This window comes from Heloderma suspectum, chromosome 15 (genome assembly GCF_057233095.1).
Source record: "Heloderma suspectum isolate Gila_16-S chromosome 15, 16-S_ref, whole genome shotgun sequence".
Taxonomy (NCBI): domain Eukaryota; kingdom Metazoa; phylum Chordata; class Lepidosauria; order Squamata; family Helodermatidae; genus Heloderma; species Heloderma suspectum.
In genome coordinates this window covers 5,126,709-5,141,442 of record NC_139472.1, presented here as the reverse complement: position 1 = coordinate 5,141,442, position 14,734 = coordinate 5,126,709, and the positions used below count along the sequence as shown (strand labels likewise).

The 14,734-nt window shown below is 49.5% G+C and overlaps 1 protein-coding gene across 3 annotated transcripts; it reads right to left on the bottom strand.

The window, feature by feature from the left end:
* Positions 1-749: 749 nt before the first annotated feature.
* RNF223 (ring finger protein 223) lies at positions 750-13,039 on the bottom strand. Of its 3 annotated transcripts, none has more exons than XM_084822094.1 (3): positions 12,806-13,039; positions 5,105-5,260; positions 750-2,857 (listed from the first exon to the last, which is right to left on the bottom strand). In XM_084822094.1, exons 2-3 carry the CDS (start codon positions 5,154-5,156, stop codon positions 2,004-2,006), a joined length of 906 nt encoding a protein of 301 aa, XP_084678220.1. In that variant the 5' UTR covers positions 5,157-5,260; positions 12,806-13,039; the 3' UTR covers positions 750-2,003. The 3 variants fall into 3 exon arrangements, with proteins under 3 accessions (XP_084678220.1, XP_084678221.1, XP_084678222.1); XM_084822095.1 differs by lacking the exon at positions 5,105-5,260 and adding an exon at positions 4,873-5,046 and having other exon boundaries at positions 757-2,857; XM_084822096.1 differs by lacking the exon at positions 5,105-5,260 and having other exon boundaries at positions 757-2,857.
* Between the last annotated feature and the right edge of the window lie 1,695 nt (positions 13,040-14,734).

Genomic DNA, 14,734 nt, shown 5'->3' with positions numbered 1-14,734 from the left:
AAGTTCTTATCAAAAAATGAACTGAACAAAATTATTACCCATCCTTACTGCTGAGGAATCCTCTGTGCATAGAAAAGCATTCTGGAGGAAGGGTGTGTACCAGGGGTTGTAGAACCCTCTTTTAAAACTGTTTTAAACTGTTTGGGATTGGCTTTGCAACATCTGGGGAAGCCCCAAATATGTTGGATAGCTAAGCTGTGGTCCAAATATGCAATAGCTCCTTTAGAGTTCTGATTGAACTCTGGAGCGGGCTCACCACTCCACTGACATCAGAGCCATCAGCCTCCACTGGATTAGACTAGATGGCCTCCAAGACCCCCTCCGACTCATAGATTTTAGGATCTGCACACATAGGATCAGCCCTATTCCACCTCCCTCCCCAATCAACACCCCCCAAGCTCTCGAATTCTGTATTATATGAATTAACTGGATGAATGGAAGAGGGTAGGGGGGGAAATGCTCATGAAGCTGTGAAGGAGAAAAGGCTTCCTGTGTCTTTAATAGTGGTGGAGTGGGAAGTTTACCTGGGATACATTTCTTGCTGCCCTGTGCCTCTGTGATGTGAGAAGCTGCACCTGTCAAAATTCCCTCTTTCCCCTTGCTGTTAAAGGGACAGGGGCCCTTTTCCTCTTCCCGAAAAATCTTATCCCATCTCCTTTGTCTTGCTCAACTCCACTTTGTTCCACCCTCCTGAGCAAAACAAAATTCAGGCCTGCAAAACCACAGTCAGTATAACAGTACCACACATCTCCATTTATATCAAACTTGAAATGTTTAATAACACATAAAAAATTAAATATTTCCCTTCAAGACATCGTTCACACATGTACTTCATTTCAGTTGTCGATGGTCTGTAGAAAGAGGTCCTTTTTATTGTTCTTCCACCGTGAATAGCCAAGGGGGTGGTGGTGGTGTACATTCTGAACCCCTGGCTGATGATTCATAGAATCATAGTATCGTAGAATAGTAGGGCTGGAAGGGGCCTACAAAGCCATCAAGTCCAACCCCCTGCTCAGTGCAGGAGTCCAAATCAAAGCATCCCTGACAGATGGCTGTCCAGCCTCATCTTGACTGCCTCCAGTGTGGGAGAGCCCACCGCCTCCATAGGTCATTGGTCCTTTGTCGTATTGCTGTAATGGTCATGAAGCTTTTCCTGATGTTCAGCCGGAATCTGGCTTCCTGTCACTTAAGCCCATTATTCCATACATCCCAAACAGAAACAGGACATCACAGTTTTGTAAAAGGTTGCTCTGTGTGTGTCTGTTGCATGGCCATTTGGAGTAACAAAGGGAGTTAACGGATCAGTAAACCTGGGGGCATGCATACACTGAGCAATGTTCTTTAGTTGCATTATGTTGTCAGAGGTATGTGGAAAAAGCAGCAAGGATATGTGAAGTAAGGATGTGGATGAGCAGAAGGCATCTCTGTGAGTTGTGTTGGAACGTCTCCTGGTGCCCTCTACCAGGTCTGTCCACTGGTTTCTCCAGTCGGCCAGCACTGACCAGGGGTGTTGAACCTTAGCATCGTGGGCCAAATCTGGCCTTCCAACATTCCACAGATGGTCACACCCCTTTCTTCCAACTGCCAATGATTTCATAGTTTCACGTTCCTCCCTGCCCCATTCTAAAAGGTTGAAATCCCTCTCCTACGCCTTATTGCCTGGCAGTAAGAGCTTTAAGCTACAATAGGCTGGCAATTTTGGAATTTTGGCCATGCCTTTTTCACTGTAGGCCCCTGGCATGTGGCCCCTGAGAGCTCGTCTGAAAGTGATTTCGCCTCTTGGGCTTAAAAGAGGTTCAACGCTCCTGGTCTACACTGACTGGTTGTCGCTCACCAAGGACTTGGGCAAGCGGTGTTTCACCTGCCACCTGATCCTCTTCTTTTCTTAAAAAGATCAACCATGAAAAACCTGGAGATGCCGGGGATTGAACCTGGGACCTTTGGCATGCAAAGCAGGAGCTGTGGCCCCCTCCCAGTCGGACTCTGGCGGAGGCAGCCGTGGGTCACTCTACGAGGTTGACGGCGTCCATCGTCGGAGCTGGGGTGGTGAGATGAGGTTGTGGCACATAATGTGGCGTCACTGTGAAGGTCCTGGTGAAGCACCTCAGGTTGCCCGTCTTCAGGGCGCACTGAACCGGCCACAGGATGATGCAGAAGAGGATAATGATCAATGCCGAGAGCAGGACGATGCGCTTCCAGTCGTCGCACATGTCGCAGCGCGAGAGCCTCCAGACTAAGCCTTCCGTGGGCGTCTCGGGGATCTCGGGCTTGCTGGGGGCGATGTCGATGCTGATGCAGGCATCGGCGTTCTCCGGGTCGGACGACTGCCGGCAGCACAGCTTGGTGCCTTCCATCCAGAGCACCTTCTCCCGCTGCAGCTCGGGCGGGAGGGTGGCCAAGAGCTGCCTGCTCGTCTGGAGGCCCGGCGGCCCTTCGACCGGGATGTCGGTGACTTGCCGGCAGAACGGGCACGGGAGCTGGTCTTCGGCACAGTTGGGCGGGAGGGCGGCAGCCAGGCGGGCCAGGCACTCCAAGCAGAAGGTGTGTTGGCATTGGAGGACCTTGGGGGTCTTGAAGAGGTTGTCGTACGTGTTGAAGCAGATGGAGCACTCGATGGGCGAGGTGGGCCGGTCCGTCGGGGAGCCAAGCCTGGCCTTCCCGTCCATGGGGGAGCCCACCGGCGAGCAGATGGGGGAGCACACCCGGGGCCTCTCCGCCGAGGGGGAGGTGATCACAATGGGGCTGAGCGGGATGGGGATCTCATGTGGGGCAGCCGGCACAGGACTGATGGGGCTCATGGGAGGGGAGTCTGGCACTTCAGTGTGCCAGACCTGGGAGAAGCAGGACATGACGGACTCTGGGGAGACAAAAGAAACCAGAACCAAAGTGAGGATAGCAGCAGAAAGCGGGCTACGTGTGGGAACAGGCGCTGGAAAATGCATACTGAATAAAATTCTCCACTGTCCTTAGCCTGACAGCCGGGACGATCTTAGCTGTTATTCTTCTTCTGTAGCCACTCTGAGAGCCCTTTCGGCTAAAGCAGGGGTGTTGAGCCCCGAAGCCGTAGGCCAAATCCTCCCACCCCGGTCTAGAAGGTTGGAATGGCTCTCACATGACTTAGTGATTAGCACCAAGAGCTTTACGCTTAAATACACTGTTGGTTTTGGCCCTGCACCTTTTTAGCTCCAGCCTTGCCCACCACTGGAATGCAGCCCCCGAGAGCTTCTCTGAAATTGCATTTGGCCCCTGGGCTGAAAGAGGTTCCCCACCCCTGCTAAATACTGATTGCAAACTTGGTGGAGACTCCGATGTCAGTGGGGCTGTGAATCCACTCTGGGTTCCAGAACTATAAAGGAGCGATCCAAGGTGCTGGACCCAATCCCCAAAGCGGGTTCTGCACACCGCCCCACTGACATCGGAGCCACCAGTCTCCACTGAGTAAACGCAGTCTCTCTGAGTGCTGGTCTTTTATGTAGCCAAAACAGCACCGCCCCCACACAGCAGGGAGGAGCCGGCCAGCTCGGGGGGACCCCAGAGTCTGCAGAAGTGTAAATCTGGGGGGGGGGGACAATACAGGCAACTGCCCGGGGAAGTCTGAGCATGCTCAGGGGTGACAAAACACATTGCTGAGTGGTGGGAGAAGAATGGAAAACCACAGGGGAGGGGGGTATGTAATGGAGTATCCGTGAGCAAGGCCTGGCTGGCTGGGCCTCCACACTGCAACACTTTGTTGTAGAACCACCTACTGTGGTTTGCTTTCAGTTTTTGCTTGAAACCACATGTATTTATTATTTGTTTATTTATTGCATTTATATCCCGCCTTGTTTCCTCTTGCAAGGAACCCAAGGCAACTTACATTCTCCTCCTTTTCTCCATTTTGTCCTCACAACTACAACCCTGTGAGGTAGGTTGGGCTGAGTCTGTGACTGGCCCAAAGTCACCCAGTGAGCTTCCACAGCCGAGTGGGGACTAGAACCCAGATCGCCCGGCTCCCAGTCCAGGACTCTCGCCACTCCACCACGCTGGCCCTCAAGAGCTAACATTTCCAAACTGAGAATTCTGTGCGTTAGAGGGGGAGCGGCCCTGCCTGCATTGGTCTCCTTTCTCCACTGGAATCCCTGCGGTCCAGCCGTGTGTGCTGAAATTCACAAAGGCAGGGGTGAAGGCGTTAAGTGGTCCTGAGTCTGCACCCTTGCTTAAGAGCAGACGCGCCTTGCTGGATCAGAGCAAGGTCCGATGAGTCTAGCATCCTTCGCAAGGATCCTGACAGCCACTAAGTCAGAGGTGTCGAGCCCCTTTCAGCAGGGGCCCCAGATTCAGTTTTGGAGATGCTTTCAGGGGCCCCATTCTGGTGGTGGGTGGGGCCACAGATGAAAGAGGCGGGGCCAAAAATAGCTGAATGTTGTGGCTTACAGCTCTTCCCGCCAGTAAGTAAGCTTTAGGAGAGGCATTTCAACCTTTTTGAACGGAGGAAAAAAATGTGCAAAAAGCGGGAAGCCACCAACGATGGGTGGTCGGTGTAAATGGGGTGTGGCCAGCAGAAGGGGGCGTGGCTATCGGTGAATCCCACGGACTGGCCTAAGACCTGTTGCTGCCTGAGGTGAAAAAACCCTGGCCCGGTTCAAGGATGGATTCCTGCATCGAGCAGTGGGTTGGACTCGATGGCCTTGTAGGCCCCTTCCAACCCTACTATTCTATGATTCTATGAATGGATCAAGCACAAATGTTTCAGCCATCTCCAAGAGCTTAAAGAAATCCCTTTTCAAAGGGAGGAGACAAATGTAAGGAGGAAGGCACCTATCCACACCAGCTCAATGGAACCTCCACATATAATAGTAGACCTCTCAATAGATGACAAGGGAAAACCATCACCATGCATGCAGGCAGAAGTATCCAGCTGTCCCCTGTTGGAAGCAGAATGCTGGAGCTAGATGGATCCTTTTTGGCCTGATCCAGCAAGGCCCCTGTGTTCTTGACTTTACTGCCACCACCTTAGGCTTCAGCTGCCGTCAGCTCCACCACCTCCCGTCACCTCCAGTACCTCCACTGTAAAGCAGGGGAGAGAAAAGAGCAGAGCCACAAAATAGAAAGCATAAAAACATACCCCAGCCGCTGCTTCTCCTCAGGTGAGAAGAGAGGAGTGTTGCCGTCTCCATGAAATCCACAAGGGATCTCTCTAGGGGAGGCTATTTAGCCTGTGCAGTGGCGGTGATGGTAGAGGAGGAGGCGGTGGTGGTGTGCTGGGCAGCTGTACAAAAGCCTAGGACAGACAGACAGACAACTCCATTCAGTGGAGGGGGCAGCAGCGGCGGCAGCAGCGGAGAGAACACGGGTCCTGACTCGCTAGATGTGGAACGTGGGCACCTTTGGAGCGTTTGGGGTGTTGTGGGCGCTCTCACAAAATGGCTGCCGAGGGGAAGGGAGAGCTTGCCCATTTATGAAATGGCTGCCAGGGTGGGCATGGCCGGTGACACAACCCTCGTCTCCCAGAAGGCAAATGGGTGGGACTAAAACGAAGTAACCTGTCGAAGAACCGGCGTACAAGGCAGAGAGGTCTGAGCTACAGGACAGTTCTTTCGAACGCAAATCAAGATGGCACCAGAAAGCGGGCTTTTTTCTTTGCCTCCCAGTTAAAATAATTTTTAAAACATCTTTAAAGGAAAATCAAGAGGGTCAGCAAGGCTGGTGGGTTTCAAGAGGTGTCCCCATGTACACTGGGGGTCACAGACCCCAGAAATAGGGGACTGTCCTTTGTGCAGTAGGACACAGGGCCCCCCTAGCTAAATGCAGTGGCATCGTGGTAAATTTTGACGTGCAGGTGCTCATCGTGACAGCCCCCACAGCCACGCCCCCAAGGAGGGGCAAAAAATGCAGGCAGCTGCGTTGATCCATATCAACAAGCCAGTTCTAGGAGTGGTCACCTGCCCCGGAGCAGGGCTTTTGTCAAGCGAATAGGTCTCAATTGTTCATTCAAGACCAAGCCACCGCAAAATGCTTTGCATTGCAGGAAGGGACAATATAGTGTTGCTGGGAAAATTCATTTCCCCTCCGCTACCGTGAGAATTGCGGCGCAGCTTGGAGGAGGCAGGGATGTCTGGGTGGCGGATGATGTGCTAAAAAAATCACGGCGCTGCGTCCCTTCGAGCCCTGGTTCCACTGCACCGCTGGCTGAACCCCAAACGTCTCAGCTGCTTTTCATGCCCACCGGGATTCTGATTTCTGCCTCGCAAGGATGACATCGCAGAGCAAGCTGCAGGGGGCGGGGGGATTCCGAAGCCGTTCTCTGGAATTCCAATTTGGCAACTTCCTTGTTGTCTTAACCTTGGCTGTCTCCGCTGAATTCTTGCTTGGCCCGGGAAGGTCTTATCTCCTGCTCATTGATGGCAGCTGTTTACCTGCTTTAGTTCCGGTTCTGACTGGACCTGCCCACCAGTTGCAGCCAATTATTTTTATTTAATAGGATGGGACTTTGCCTGGTTAACCTTATTTGCGGCATCTGACTTCCAGTTCGTGATCTGCAGCCCTGACTCCTGCCTGGTGTGTTGTGCCTGGGCCTTCTTTTCCACCCTTGCAAGGTCTTCTGGGGACTGTGGCGGAGCCGATAATTCATTTATTGTACTCATAAACGCCTTTCAACAAAACGTCGGCAGGTTTGTTTACGCAGCAGAAAATTAAAACTGACAAAACATCTTAAAGCCAACGCCTAACAATAAATAAAATGCTTGGAAGGCATCCGCTGACACACAAAAAATCGAATTCCTAGATGCGTAGTGCAATAAAACATGTATTTCGCTGTTTCCAAACGGAAGCCAGAGGAGGAGATGAACCTCCCAGGCAGAGATAAGATCAGGGCAGGACCTTGGGGGTACAAGCGCAGGGCCCCACCACTCAGGAAAATAAGCAGGAGGGGCCCCCCAAAGAGAAGGGCTAGCCAGTGGAGGCTGGTGACTCCAGTTTTGGTGGTACTGTGAATTGATTCTAGGTTTTAGTTAGAACCAGCCAGAACTCTAGAGGAATGAACTAATACATATTACCATCTAAAGGGAGGTGCCGGTGTAAAACAATTAAGTCCAACAGCTAAAATTGCCTAACTGCACCACTGTTCCCAGGGAAGCATGTTCTATATTATGGGGCTATGTCGGAAAAGGCCCTGCTCCCAAATAGTTTGAAATTTCACCTCCTGAATAGGACAGAAATGAATGGGACGTGGGTGGGAATTACAAGCAAATTCTGTCAAAAACTTGAATTCCCACTATTAGCCTGCCAAAACCACCAGCAAATTTTAGCATGAAGCTGTTCACCCTCTCCACTTTTATCCTCACAACAACCCTGCCAGTGGGGTGGGGGTGGGAGACTGAGTGAGCCTCACAGCTGAATAGGGATTTGAACACAGTCTCTCCCCCACCCCCATCCTAGTCCAACACTCTAACCAATGTACCATGCTGCCTCTTTTCTGCGAATCCAGAAGACTTGAACAGTGCTTATGTGTCAGTTTAGCAATCCTCCTAAGATTTCTGGAAACTGGTGGGAGGTGTTTAAAAAACCACACATACACACACACACACACACAAACACACACTCACCATGTGGAGCCCTGTGTCCAATAGGACTGGTTGCCTGAAAACAGCCAGGATGCTTAGAGCCAGGAAGAAGAGACATTAATTTCCTTCCACTCACTGAACAAGTAGAGCCTGTTTCTCAGACTAGACTAGGCTCTGGAATTAAAATTCAGCCAGAAGGGTGGAGTCACCCCACGAGATGCAGGCGAGATGCCTACTCAGGTGGGGATGCTCTGATGAGTCCGTAGATTGACTCGCACCCGCTCTCTTTGTGCCTGCCCACGTGCAATGGTCACATGCCAAGGGCCAAAAGAAGGCCCAGGTCTTTTGTGGCAACAGCTACAAATATTGCTCATCTAATTCCAGCCTGATTTAAAATCAATAAACTAAGCTTCGTAGGCGACTCAGCATGGGCACGGTGGGCCTCTGAGGGTCTTATTCTTGCAGGGAAGGTACTTATCCCTTGTGAGGGAAATTGTACTTGTTCTATCCATGGCTATTTGCTGAAATGGCAAAGAATGGATCATCCTTGTTTAATAGTAGCGTACCTTTGTTTACCCAGTGGTAGGGACCAGGGGTGCAGAATCTCAAGGCAAAATCTGGCATGTCCCGATCTGGCCCTCTGGGATTCCCCAGGGGACCATGCTCCCGCTCCCTAGCCAGGCCCCTTTCCCTTGAGTGCCGACGACTGGCATTTATGCTGCTCCCCCCGCTCCCAATCTAAAAGGTTGAAATGGCTCTCCTAAGGTTTTGTTACTGGCAGGAAAAGCTTTAAGCAAAAATACGCTGGGGCATGTGTGCATTTTTTACCTTTCCCAGTTTTTCTTTGGCCCTGCCCCATTTTGCCATCAGTCTCACCACCGCTAGAATGAGGCCCCCGACAGTGTCTCCAAAACTGAATGTGGCCCTCGGGCTGAAGAGGGTCAACACCCCTGCTGGAGGCAGCCATGACTCCCTTGGCGTTTATCTCCCTCAAGCTTCCCATGGAGCTCAAAGGTCACCTAGTCAAACCCAACGCCGATGCAGGAAACCTGCTGATATAGCGCCCCTGATGGGTGGCCGTGGGCCTCTGCTTCAAAACCTCTAACAAGCTTGTACCATCAGGACACCCTTCCTGATGGTTAGTCCAAAATGCCCTTCCTTGTCATTCGGACCCATTACTTTGGGTCCTGCTCTGTGGAGCAACAGAGAACAAATTTGGCTCCATCATCTACGTGAAAGCTCTTCAAAGATTTGTAGATGGCTATCGGATTGTCTCTGCATCGTCTCTTCTCCAGGTGAAATATACCCAGTTCCTGCAACCACTCCTCCATTCTGTGTGCTTTGGAACTAATGGTCTTAAACCATCGTAGGCTCCAGTTTTTGGCAGTCCCTCAGGCAAGACACCTTCACTGAGTCCCCCTTCTCACTGCCATGGTCACCAGCTGTTCGTGCTCCCCCTCCTCTTTCTCATCATGGCTGCCCCTTGCTTGCTTGGCAGGCAGAGAGCCAGGGTGCAGGAGGCCACGGCATCTCCTGCTCCTCCTTCTCACTGCCACTGTTGTCTGGGCCAGAGTGAGCAGCAAGCGAGCAAGCAGCTTGCAATGGTGAAGAGGAGGAGCAAATCCAGGGCGCTCTTATCCGTGGGCCCCTGCTGGGGTGCGGGCCCTTGGCAGGTGCCCAACCATGCCGACTCTTGGCGCTGGCCCTGCCTAGTGCAGGGATAGGCAACCTGGCACCTTCCAGATGTTGTGAACTACAACTCCCATAATTCTTGATCATTGGCCGCGAGCGCTGGTGCTGACGGGAGTTGTAGTCCAAAGCGTCTGGAGGGCCCCAGGTTGCCTACTCCTGCCTTACTAAGTCAGCTGTAGCTGTGAATCTGGGCTGCAATGGCGCCATCCGGGTAGGACTTTGCGGCCAAGGACCAGGGCCCCTCTCAGCAGAAGTAGCAGGAGGGCTCACTCGACACATTTGGAAGTGAGTGAATGAATGCACATCGCCATCAAAAAAACGGGTCTCCCCTGTAAGGCCACGACGTTCAGAGTCTAAAACTACTTAACTTTACTCCTGGAGAGAAGGGCTCCTCAAATTTCTGATGGGAACACAAGACCCTGCCACTGCCCCGCAACAAAAATTAAAACTAGAGACACACTTCACTCTTACATCTCCCAAAGATCTATTATTTATTTGTGTTTTTACCCTACCCTGTCCTCAAGGAGTTCAGGGTTGTGAGCATGGTTCTCCCCTACCCCATGTTGTCTTCACAACAACCCTGTGAGGTAGGTTAGGCTGAGAGAGTGTGCCTGGTCACCCGGTGAACTTTTTTGCTGAACAGGGACTTGCACCTGGGTCTCTCCATCCCACTCCGACTCTGTAACCAGTAAACCATGGTGCCTCTGTTACACACTTTTTAAAAAGATGCATGTGTTAGGGAAAGAACTACTCTTGCTTAGAGGAGCCCAGCCTCTGTGCATGCACATGAGTCACTGCTCTGCGCATACCTCATTCTAATCAGTGATTCATGCTCAGATCAGCGAGTCATAGAGAGATGCAACAGGGAGTCTCCTCTGATGGCAGGTGATTAAATTGTACCTCTGCTCTGAGAGTGATTGGACCATTCTACCCACGTGAGAGATGTGATACAATTGCCTGTGTACCATTGTACCATAGGATCATAGAACAGTAGGGTTGGAAGGGGCCTACAAGGCCATCGAGTCCAACCCCCTGCTCAGTGCAGGAATCCTCCGTACCCGCGGAGCATGCTTGGAACAAGACAAAGTCAGAGCAGGGAATCTCACAGAGATGCTATGGGGAGCCTCCCATATGGGTTGGTGCTTTGGGTTCCCAGGAATAATCCTAAACATACCTAGACATGTTCCTAAACATACATAGGCACAATCCTATGTATGTTTAGACAGAAAGAAGTCCTACAACTGGCTGGGGCATACTGGGTGTTGTAGGACTTTGTTCTGTCTAAACATGCATAGGATGGCACCCTTCATTTCTTTCTTGTGGCAGAGTAGCATGGCCCAGAATCAAGTTTAGGAAAGACTAGGTCGGGCTATACACCAGCTTTTAAAAACACATGCACTGAGTTTCTAAAACAGTGTGGTGCAGTGGTTAGCTTTGGGAATGGCGCCTGCAACCCAGGAGCCCAGAGTTCAAATCCCTTACCGTCATTAACCTCCCTCAGTCACCTCGGTCACCTTGGGCTGCGCTCTAGGCCTAACATGTCTTTGCTGTGAAGATAAAATGGTGGTAAGGGTGGGGTCGGAGAGAACCGTGAATACTGTCACCTTGTATTTCTTCAAGGTAAGGAAGGATGTAAAGGCAGGGTAAAAAGCACTTTGGGGTCTGGAAACTTTGTGCCAACGTATAGAGCTTTAGGGGTGATGTGATGTACACAACAGGGGTGGGCAGAAAGTAGATCGCCAGATGTTTCGGACTTCAACTCCCAGGATTCTTGATCATTGGCTATGCTGGCAGGGGCTTCTGGGAATTGAAGCCCTAACCATCTGGAGATCTACCTTCTCTGCCCACCTCTGTAATACAGGGTCCCAAATATACGAGTCCAGATGCAAACTCCCCTCACTGGAGACATTGTGGCTTTACGGCCTCAACAAAACATCTCAGCTGAGCTGGTGACTGCTGAAATCTTGAGAATGGGGTTATGACACTACAACGGAATGTCGCAGTATGGAGTGCTCCTGTTCAGGACACTCCATTCCCCCACCCTCCTGGTTTCCCCCATAATAATCAGCCAGTGTTCTGTGGTCACTGGGCAAGCTCAATACTCACTGGGCTGGTTTGGGGGGTGGCGCAGTCTCACTTTTTTTGTTTCTTGTTTTTAAAGTTTTCTGTACTTCTGCAAAAGATGGAATTTTCCTGAACCTGCTGATACCTCCCTCTTGTGCGTGGATGGTGCCATCTGGGCTACAGAAGCAGCGGCACGCACCTCCAGACATCAGAAATAGCGTGATCGATATTTAAATCTATCTTTAAAAGGCAGACCGGTGGAAGACCTTTTTTGTTTTTTTTTTAATAACAGGGCCTAAAAGAAATCTAAAACCATTTCCACCTCTGGTCACATGATCTACATATGATGTCCCGCGTCAACATCCTCCATGGTTTTTGATGTCACACAATTGCCATGTTTAAGATCATTAAATGACCAAGAGCCAGGATGTTTGACTCCACATGTTGGCAGGTGGAGTCACATAATATCCAACGCTCAGAGGCATCTTTCGAAAGGCCACCTCCTTTGCCCTTCAGGCCATTTCAGTTATCCTTTAACCATCTCTCAAGATGGGTTGATCTCATCTAATTCTAAAACAACCTTTGGATCAGCCATTCCACACCCTTGCTCCAAAACTTCGTTGCCTCACTAAGTTTTAACTGGTAAAAAGTTCTCCTTCATATTTAGTCCCATTTATTTTGTAAGTTTAAAAGCATCTGCTCCCTGTACAACCCTAAATGGCATGGGACCAGGTTATCTGAAAGACCGCTTGTACCCGTCCAGCTTGCACCCGCCCAGCCCCATAAGATCAGCCGCTAAGGCATTGCCCTCTGGCAAGATCCGTTAGGCTGGTGGGCAAAAGAGACAGTGCCTTTTTGGTAGCGGCCCCATCACTGTGGGTTTTTAAATGGGCTTTAAAGTTCTGGCTGTTCACATCTGCTTTTACTGGTTAATTTGAAACTGGCTGATGATGATTTTTACATTGTTGCTGTTTGGGTTTACTGTTTGTTTTAGATGATACATTTTGGTTGAGTTTTTTCATACTGATCTTGTATTTTATAACAATATATTGATTTTATATGATATGATATTGTTGTGCCTTGAGAGGGCTGTATCACTCTTAAAGGCAGTATACAAAGAAATTAAAAATAAATCAATGCTCCATAGCCTCCTCAAGAAAACATTTTGATCTTAAGGCTGCCTTACCTCTTTGCAAAAACTTTTTGAGGTTATCGTTAGGTTATAACTCATTCATGATTTACATGTGGAAGAACATCGGCTGAAGAACCACGATGCACCCAAGGCTGTATCGTTACACTGTGGCAGAGCAGAGATGTGAACAACCAGACGTTTGTGCCGCTCTGCTCGCTTCAGAGGACAACTTTCCAGTGGATTGGCCCTCATATGTTCACCAAAGGAGGGTTGCTATTTGGGTCCCCCTTTGGTCCTAAATGACCCTGTGACAAACTTTAAGCAACTTTTTGCTGACTCAAAAACCAGTGAGGAAAGAACAAGAAAGGAAACTTACCTGTCCAGGACTGTGAATTTTTTAGCAGCAGAAGAGCATATTCTGGCTTCTTTTCCTCTCCCTGGAGAACAGTCAACTGCAACTTCTGATTCTTTTGTTTTAAAATGAACTTCCACTCGTTTTACGGCATGAGAAATTCTGTACTGTACTGGGATTTCTCTGGGAAACTTCCCAGATCAGCAGATGGTAGCTCACACAGTTGTCCCCTCAGAGGGCACCAGTCCTATTACTGGAGCAGGGGCAATTACTTGAGTATCTTTTATATCCTCTGGTCTCGCAGGTGAGTTTTATCAGCATTACCTGTCCCTGCCACATGCCAACACAGGGCCTCCTATTGGCCAGCTTCGCAGCTCCTAGAGCGAGGGCGTGGCTTCTGCTGTTGACAAACAGGACTGGCTGGGCACCTTCTGTTCCCAAGCAGCAAATTTCCTGGGAACCCTGCCCACTTCTCGGTAATTTTGTCTTTGAGAGATCTAAGAATGGAAATACTTGTGTGTTCCTGTTTCAAGCAGCTTACATCGGATGATGAGCCTCCCGTTTATTGTTTTTGTTTTTTGGGGTTTTTTGGCGCTTTTCTAGGACAAGAGGGAGAACACTTTACATCCACTGCTGTGTGTATCTTGCTCTTTAAAAAAAAAAAAAAATACAATATTGCATCTAAGCAATCTAAGACCAGACCTATTTCTTTAAGGGCTGGCAATCCAGGCCATTAATTTATTATTTATTATTGCATTTATATCCCGCCTTTTTTCCTCTTGCAAGGAACCCAAGGCGGCTTACATTATCCTCCTCCTCTCTGTTGTATCCTCACAGCAACAACCCTGTGAGGTAGGTTGGGCTGAGAGTCTGTGACTGGCCCAAAGTCACCCAGTGAGCTTCCATGGCCGAGTGGGGACTAGAACCTGGATCTTCCAGCTCCCAGTCTGTCACTCTCACCACTACACTACACTGGCTCTCAATTTGGGGAGGTAGTGGTTAGGGGCTATCAACCCAAGTATTCACTTGGCTGCTGAAACAAATAGTACAAATAGTACAACTGTGTAAAGCTGGTAATGCTACGTTGCATGGCCAGTGCTGCATTAATGAAGCCAAATTTTATTTATTTGCTCAATTGATATCCTGACTTTCATATGTTACCCTTATGGCAGCTAATGATAAGATACAGAGGTGGGTAGGTTTCTCCTGGAGAAGAGACAATTAAGAAGTGACCTGATAGCCCTCTACAAATATTTGAAGGATTGTCACAGAGATGATGGAGCAAATTTGTTCTCTGCTTTCTGGGGGTAGGACCTGGAACCAACTGGTTCAAATGACAGGAAGGGATTTTAATGAAATATTTGGAAGAACTTCCTGGTGGTATGAGCTGTTCAGTGCAACAGACTTCCTGGGGAAAAAGTGATGGACTCTGATCTGTTAGAGGTTTTTAAGCAGAACCTGGATGGCCATCTGTCAAGGAAGCTGTAGTAAGATCAGATTTTCTGCACTGGCAGGAGGTGGACTAGCTGACCTTTGGGAACCCTTCCAACATTGTGACTCTACAATAAAACACATTGTAAAAGCAAATAGCAGTCATTGTAACGGTAAACATAGTAACCAATACCGTAGTAAAAACAATATGACAATGAAATAAGAGCAGGAAAGAAAGAAAGAAAGAAAAAGAAAGAAAGAAAGGAGTGCCCACTTGACAAACTGCCTATGTGACTGGGTTCAGAGCCATGCATACACATTTATCATCTTATATGACAGGGATAAATCTTGCATACAAATTGTGCATCAACACTGAAAAATTAGCTACATATGTAATTTAAAATAAGGCAGACAAATGGAGGAGGGGCTGGCAAACCTGGTCCTTGCCTGTGGTACCCTGTGGTCTGGGGCCAATTCTGACCTGGTCCTTGCCCGTGGCAGCCTGTAGTCTAGGGCTGACCC

Bases quoted from the DNA above. Each gene is read 5' to 3' on its own strand.
- RNF223 (XM_084822094.1), bottom strand. From the start codon at position 5,156: ATGGAGACGGCAACACTCCTCTCTTCTCACCTGAGGAGAAGCAGCGGC. The intron at 2,858-5,104 runs GTATGTTTTTAT...TTGTCTCCCCAG, and splicing joins GAGGAGAAGCAGCGGCTGGG to AGTCCGTCATGTCCTGCTTC.